The sequence below is a fragment of the Notothenia coriiceps genome, unplaced genomic scaffold (genome assembly GCF_000735185.1).
Source record: "Notothenia coriiceps isolate Sejong01 unplaced genomic scaffold, NC01 NC01_scaffold00028121, whole genome shotgun sequence".
Taxonomy (NCBI): domain Eukaryota; kingdom Metazoa; phylum Chordata; class Actinopteri; order Perciformes; family Nototheniidae; genus Notothenia; species Notothenia coriiceps.
In genome coordinates, this window is record NW_011360822.1 from 680 (window position 1) to 8,642 (window position 7,963).

Here is a 7,963-nt window from a genome sequence, read left to right on the forward strand (position 1 = left end):
AATTGATCATTCATTTATGATTCATCTTGGATTTATCCATCTAATAATTGAACATTTTCATTTAAATCATGTTAAAATGTTGCATAGAAACCTGTTAGCTAATGGCATCAATCTACTCTGTTATTCAAAGATTATGTAAAATACAAACAATGTGTTAAGAATGAAAAAGTTTGACATAATTATAAAAATAATAGTTATATAATATTACTGGATCTCTTAATCTATGCTTTGTGTCCTTCCCTTCACACAGGTACACCCTTATGGCCCCATTCTGACGGCCATTTTGGCTGCAGGTTAGCTGTTAGAGGCTGGTGACAGCAGAGGCTGAAGTGAATAGTCAAAGATAACTATTTTTATGAGAACATGGCAGTCTCTGGTAAAAATAAATTACATTTTTGGGTGATTGGGCTCTTTAGTTTAAAAATGACAGAAAAGTATAAACATACCCTTTGCATTTTAAATGTCCTTTTCTATTTCTGCCTTTGGTTCATTAAGTGTTAATATTACAAGGATGGTAAGAGGGATTGACATACTTTGCTTTGCTTTATTGCATGATATACCTCTCTGTGAACATCCAAGTGAAATTTGGTGACATTCTGGCCATTATTTCCAGATATACGTGGGATAAGGCCAACAGGCCCCCCTTCAAAACATGGTTGGGCTTTGTTCTCGGGTAGGGGTATCTCGAAAACTAAAGCCATTTTGGGGGGTTTGTTCCTCTACTATTTATAATCCTGTACATTGTAAATTGCAAAATGTAGTTTTCCACCTAAAGATTTTGGTTGTATGTGTCATGTGACATGAACAAATAATAATGCCTGGGACTTCAACAAAACCCACCCATTTCATTTATTAACAGACCTATTTGTCTGTTTTCTGAAGAAATGCAAAATTGAAAACTGGAAACCCAATAAAGTTAATTACAAAATATTAGCACTGCGAGTTTCTACGACATTTTGACATAACAGGTTATATGCAATTTTGCGAAGGAGACAGCTGTATTTAACTAACATAACATTCATTCAACAGAAGACACACAAACCTATATAATAAATACTAACATGCAACCTCGACATAAAAAATAAATAAATGTAGACCGACTATGTAATAGAGGGCAGTCAAACATGACTTGTGTTTTAATATGAACCCACGGATTGTATGATAGCAGAGATAAGAAAGAGCATTTTTAGCAGGAAGAATATATTTGGCATGACGACAACTATTTGGCTATGTGCACTGAGTAAAAGAAAGATGAATGGAAAATGTCAAATATAAGCATTTGAGACTGGCATTGCAATTGACAATTGTGATTTAAATGACATTTAAGCCTGTAATCAAATTTTGTTAAAAATTCTAAATGATCTATTCACAAATCAGCATTATGCGCAGTCTTTTATATCTTATGATTAATATTAATCACGTCCAAACAAGTTACTTTTTGCATTAAGTAATAACCTGTCCTGGTTCGACAGCAATGACATTACAACATTTCCAATTTGGAGAATCTTAAATTGCATGACTCAAGATTGACATACTGTACTTCACTGTCTCCTCTATGCTGCTCCTCCAGTCAGTGTGGAGGTCGGCTGATGCACAGGCAGCTATGTGTCTGACTATGATGCAGGAGAATGGTAAATCCATCCCATCATAGAGACATAGACATTGTTATTAGTTCACTGACACTCTGGCGATTATGTTTTTGGACACTTTAAGGGAAAGTTGAACTTCAACACAGAACAGGAACTTCAAACTACTGCTGCAATAAGGGAGGCTTTGCACCTGCAATGAAACAAAAAGCCTAGAGTACCTTCTTTTTGTAATCCACAAAGTATAACAGAAAGATGAACCTAACATTTTCATACCACTGTCAGGCCAAATAAACAGTGAACAAACTGTTGATAAAACAGGACTCTACTAGATGTGTGGATGATGTTAAGGCCCACAGCAGCACTCTGGGCTGGAACTATGACAAGAAGCTTTAAAGCTGGGCTCAACTTCCACAGCTTGCTGACTCAGCAATTCTGATAAAGCTAGTGACTCACCAGTATCTCAATGTATAGGATGAATTTGTCAACGGACCTAAAGGGTGTTCTCCAATAAAGTGGCCACTCAGTGTATTTTACCACTCTATAACATGTGAGTTGTCTGTCACAGGCACCCACCTGATGTCTTAAACCATGGATACCAAAATGAAATGAAATGATATTCAAACGTTGCTTGCCTTGCTGCATTTCCGAAAATTCTGTAGTAGTTTTTGTTCCACTACAAGCGCATGATCAGCACCTGCACTCAAAATTGTAGAAGCGTATGCTCCATTCCCGTTTCAAAGCCTTAAGTATCCAGTTTGCTTTGGGAAGCATTGTGGATGGAGGAGGATACGCAGAAACATCTTCTTCCTCCATCAAGCCCAGCAAATGGGCGAGGAAGTAAAAGCACCTGCTTGTACTGCTTTTTCAGCATGTGATTGACAGATGTTTTAAATATTTTAAAGTTCACTGTTATATGAGTAAACATGTGGAGACGGCAGGTAGGTGTGGTTCGGACTGACAATGAAACGTGCAAATCCCAAAATATGTCAAACACAGTGAATGACTACATTTTTCATTGAATATGATTCAGAACATTTAAATGTTCCACAAAATTTAAATATCGGTGTTGACTAAACAATTAAAATGTCACATTAGGTCAGAATCACAGCCGCTGGTAACAAGTCACGTTGTTAATGAAATAATCTGAAAGACACAAGGATGTAGACAGTGAGACCAACTGGGAGCCAAGGCTCTTAAGGGTTTATCTTTTCACACACGGGAACTGTGTTAAGTCTTAAGGAAAGTAAAGGAAAATCTAAATGTAAGTCATACGTCTGTGCCTTTCTATAACAAACAGAACACTCTTCCCTTGGGGTTAATCCAACCAATCTGTTATGTACCGGAAATGGCTGGACAGCAGATCGACCAGTTTGACCCTAAGGTACAAATCCCACAGAGTAATTTACATCATGAACACGGGATTTTCCAACAGGTTGTCAAGAGTGTAATCAGGTAACAAATGCACTTCAATGAGCTAAGGTTCAAGAAACAAAGTTAGTTAAATTCAATGCACACATGTATGAGTATTCTCCTCAAATAAAATGAAAAGCTTAACATTCAAAATAATATCCACCTGTATGCACCTACTTCTTCTAACAAAGTTCTAAATCACCTCGCATGCTACGCTCAGGAGGGCCAAGTTGATATCCTAAGACCTAAGCTCTCAAGGAATTGAATGGGAAGCTAGAAGTCCTTTAGTTTATTTTCAGGCACCTCAAACGACACAAACACATCTCACGCAGTTCCCTGTGGGGGGTCCACAGATACAGAATATTTGCTAGCTCCACCCGGGCTAACTCCACTTGTCACCAAATTACGAAGTAGTTTGCGCCGACCAGCCTGGTAGTCTTCTTCATCAACATTGACCAATAGTTTTATAGCTTCGTGGCCAACAGCCTGTTTTAAGGAATCTGTGATGAAGACCCCTTTAAGGGCCTCAAGCAATGATCCGTTGATGTAGTCCCTCCAGAAGGCATCCAAATAGGTGAGCTCAGAGAACTTGATGTCACAGATGATGGAACCCAAGTCTCGGGATTTGAGGATAGTGTTTGCCTGGTTGAAACGCTCAAATTGGCGCTCCACTGCCTCTTGCTTGTTGGAGAAGACGTTGCCCTGAAGTGCAGACTCATGCTGGCAATATTCAGCACGAACCCGGAGGCGGATATCTGAAGGAGGAGAGCACAACGTAAAGTCAATAAGATCATCAAACAAATCTCCTAGTGATACTCTACAAGGCTCTATATGGACAATGCTAATTTGCCACAAGTATTTTTGCGTAAGCACGGAAACATGAGCAATCTCTCCAAACATCTGGCCAAAAGGCATCATATTTAGACGGAGAAATGCAGTTTTCGTTTAACTTTACTCGTAGCTCTGTCACCCCAATTACGTGTAAAGTGGGAGAAGTACTCAGATCTTGTACTTGAGTAAAAGTAGAAGTACCAGAGTGTGGTTCTACTATGACTACGTTTACTTTTTGAAAGTAAAAGTAGTCATTGTGCAGATTGGTCCATTTCAGAATAACATATATGATATGTTTTATAATGATTGATCATTAAAGTGTTCTCAAAGCTGGTAAAGGTGCAGCTAGTTTGAATGACTTTGTATACTGCAGGGTAGCTTGTGAATTTACTCCAGGTGGAACTAAAGTCTGATTTAACACTTGATTATATTTCACATCATTCATCCACATCTGTAAAGTAACTGAAGATATTACGTACATGTAGTGGAGTAAAAGTACCATATTGGGGGAATTGTGGTGGTCGATGTCTTTTAGACTCGGTTCAGATTTTTACACCACACCGGTTTAAACCATGGTCCCCCATTTCACTCTCTGTCACTGGGAAACAGAGCTTCCTGGTGATCGCTCTCCTCACAGGTTAACTAGTGACCTGGCAACATGGATGGAGGTGAAGCGACTACAGGGTGCGTCTGCTGGATTAATATTGTCTACTTATTTGTCGGATAAACCATCACTTCCTCAAATTCAATAGTCGCAAACACCCAGACGGGCTACTAGTTGATCACCAACTCCAACTTCAAGTGATTGATTTGTGTGAGTGTGCATCTTTTTGTTGGACGGGCATTGTATATTTGAGGTCTCGCGTGTAGATACAAGGCTCACTGCTGCTGTTTTCCTCCGATTATGAAAAAAGGAACACACGTTCCAGGTTTTGCAATGATGCCGGCATGGCGTCGATATGAAGGCCATCTGCAGAGTTTGCATGCTACGTTGTGGGGCTCGTCCTTTAAATGCTCAGAAAGATCCCACACATTGGATTTCCTGCCTGACAAAATTGCCTTAATGACCAGGCACAGCTCTGTATGAAGTCTGAGGGGTTTTCCGGCTGACGTTTTTTTTCTTTCTTCGACTAATAGACTGATGAAAAATGTGTCGACGAACACTTTTTTTTGCCGACTAACGTTCAGTCGACTAATTGGGGGCAGCCCTAACTTTAATATGCACACACAGGTTACTCAGAGAAGCCAGGTCACACTCTTAATCATATAATGCGTTTACATGCACTGTAGTAACTTCGTGTACTTCTAAGTTACACTCGGACTGGTTGTAATTATTATAAATTACAAGGATGCATCGCTGCATTACAATCCCTCCAGGAAATATCAAATGTCTCTAATCCCTAAGCATGACTCCTGTAACCCTGTTTGTTTAAAAAGAAAACATATATATATAATATATAGTATACTGAAAATAACAATTGTTACCTACTTATTTAAGGCATGTAAAAGGGTTGGTAACTGTTGCTTTAAAGTAAGCAATGTCACTAGACAGGTCTTATTTTGATGTATTTGTCAACATATTCATGAGGCTTTCTCTGTGTTGTGTTTCCCTTTACCACATGTTTGCTTCTCTCTGCAGTCAGCTGAAGAATGACTTCTCCTCCGTTTGCGGTTTGGTGCAGGAGGAGCTGGCTTTGTTTGGGGGAGGCCAACGTGGGGTCCTGACGGGGAACAGCAAATGACTGGTTGTGGACCTAGAAAACCATATATCAGTTACTTGGACGGACACACACACACACACACACACACACACACACACACACACACACACACACACACCTGTTCTTCTGTGAGGCGCAGTGTCCTTGCCCTGCACCACTCCTCTGGGTGAAATGTAGCGCACTGATGTCTCTTCCAGGTACTTGTCCACAGGGTCCGGGCACACTGATGAAAGCAGATGATTTGAAATTGCAGGCCTTATCATCACACAGAAAGCAGACATTTTGGCCCAAAAACTACATTTTGGTGGTCACTTCAGACAAGTACAAACCAACATGTTTATTAAGTTATTTATAGTCAAAAGTTATGCACAAGACAGTAAGATTATTCAACTTTTTGAAACCAATAACAATAAGGTGCCATATCCTCTATAATTACTACTTGTGCTTTTTTCCGATTGCTTTCCAGCATCTACACTGCAAGCCTTGGCAAAGCAGAATCGCAGGACCTCACATGTCCCTGTGGACAAGTATGAAAAACCCTCACAATATATGTGGCCTACAGACAACAAACATGAACAAGGAAAACAGTTCACTAAGGTAACTTAGGCAAAGGCTAAATACAAGCAACAAATACTTGAGCACACTTTAAAAAGGAAAGGAGAAATGTACAATTGTTTCTCCCAATCCTGTATTTTGGAGTTTAAAATACACCCTTCATTTCCACTGATATGTATTTGAAGTCTTGTATGATCATAGTATTTACATTGCATTACTCACCAGACTGCCGTTTCCGGAGTGTGACGTACGGCAATAGGTCATGGCGTGTGATGATCCTTAGAAGCTGTAGAACATGTCGAAAGTTGGTTTCATCACAGCGACCCTGGCGTTCAAGGGCCAGCAGGAAATCCTTTCCACTCCTGATGCCACCTCGCTCATACTCATCAATCACGTCAACAAAAAGGAATGACAGTACCCTGACATCGCGATGGGTAAGCTGTGCTCCAACGATGTCAAACATGCGGTGGAGTGAGTAGAGCCCATGGGAGTTGTCCACAGCTTCCTCAGGCCATGGCTCCAAGCTTCCATCTCTTCTGGAGAAGCTGGACTTGGTGCAGGAGGCCGAAACGTTTCTACTGGCTCCCTCCCCGCTGGCTGCTGCAACACCAGAGCAGCCCGCCCTGCCGCACAGAGCTCTGTGATCCAGAGGCCTGGCAGTGGCACTGCTCTGACTTGAGTCCAGCGGATTGCCCTGAATGTGATGCCGGGCCTGCTGAGCAGAGGAGTTGTGAGCAAGCTGGGGAGGAATGGCAGCACTGGGAACCTGTTGCTGCTGTGATGTCATCTCAGGGCCCAACGATGATAAGGGATGTTGGAATCCCAACAGCCCCTGCTGTCTTTGAATGCTCCAGTTGACGAGCTGTACAGAGAGGGGGGGGGGGTCGTATAGAATTTTACAAATACTTCAGAGAACTGTTACCATGGGTGGACGTCATCATTTATCAATAACAGTATACAGCTGCAAAACATACCAAGTTTCCCAAGGCTCTATTAGGTGCATTCAGCATTTATGATTATTCTTTCATGAAATAAAGATTCAGATAAATGGAACACAATCTCAAAATAATGCAGAGATGGGCAACTTGTTCATGAAGGACACAATTGTTGAGTCCAGGTTTGGTAACAGGGTCCTGGTATTGTGCAGCAGGGTTTCCTTGCAAACTTAACTATACACTGACACTTTACTGGGCTGGAAAAACCAAAGAAATCTAAATCTAGGTTCTAACAATACTCATTCCTCTGGGGTTATTTTCTAAATGAAAGACTTAAAGGGCCCATGTCATGCTTTTTCGGTTATTACCCGTTTGTTATGAAGGTTTTTCTGCACGTAAACGGTCTGCAGAGTCAACAACCCTCAAAGTACACCCTGTAGCGAGTAAAACTCTAACACAGAAAATACCTGCCTATGCTGCCCCAGAACGCCTCGTTGGAGATTTCTCTTTTTCCATTGTTTTCTTCCTGGGTTCTGTGACGTGTGAACACCCAAATCAACAACAAATGACCGGATTGGCCCAAATGGACCAATCCGCGGAGCACCTCACACACCAGAGGCCTGTACTACGAAGCTGGTTCAACCTAACCTGGATATGTTTGAGTTAGCCGGTTGGCCTAATCCAAAACATACGCGCTCTCGCTAAACGGTACTACGACACGGGTTATCAAGTGGATCGCTCAAGCCAGCCGTGCCCTATCTAGTTATGTGCGCGTTCACATGAAAGGGGTGGTATTTGGAGCATTTGACCAATCACAAACATGGAGAAGCGTACTGACAGCCAGGGCTCGAGCTTAAGGACGTCCCGTCGTCGAAAAAAATAGTGTCAGGGAGGATAAAAAATAATTTTGGGACGAATTTGG

General features: G+C 41.3%; 1 protein-coding gene across 1 annotated transcript; it reads right to left on the minus strand.

Annotated features, from left to right (window-relative positions):
• Positions 1 to 1,108: 1,108 nt before the first annotated feature.
• On the minus strand, positions 1,109 to 6,964 carry dedd (death effector domain containing). The gene is made up of 4 exons (XM_010785628.1): positions 6,329 to 6,964; positions 5,670 to 5,774; positions 5,447 to 5,584; positions 1,109 to 3,754 (listed from the first exon to the last, which is right to left on the minus strand). Exons 1-4 carry the CDS (start codon positions 6,891 to 6,893, stop codon positions 3,324 to 3,326), a joined length of 1,239 nt encoding a protein of 412 aa, XP_010783930.1. The 5' UTR covers positions 6,894 to 6,964; the 3' UTR covers positions 1,109 to 3,323.
• Positions 6,965 to 7,963: the final 999 nt, after the last annotated feature.

Bases quoted from the DNA above. Each gene is read 5' to 3' on its own strand.
- dedd (XM_010785628.1), bottom strand. From the start codon at position 6,893: ATGACATCACAGCAGCAACAGGTTCCCAGTGCTGCCATTCCTCCCCAG. The intron at 5,775-6,328 runs GTGAGTAATGCA...TGCTTTCATCAG, and splicing joins ACTCCGGAAACGGCAGTCTG to TGTGCCCGGACCCTGTGGAC. The intron at 3,755-5,446 runs GTAAAGGGAAAC...CTCCTCCTTCAG, and splicing joins CAGAGAGAAGCAAACATGTG to ATATCCGCCTCCGGGTTCGT.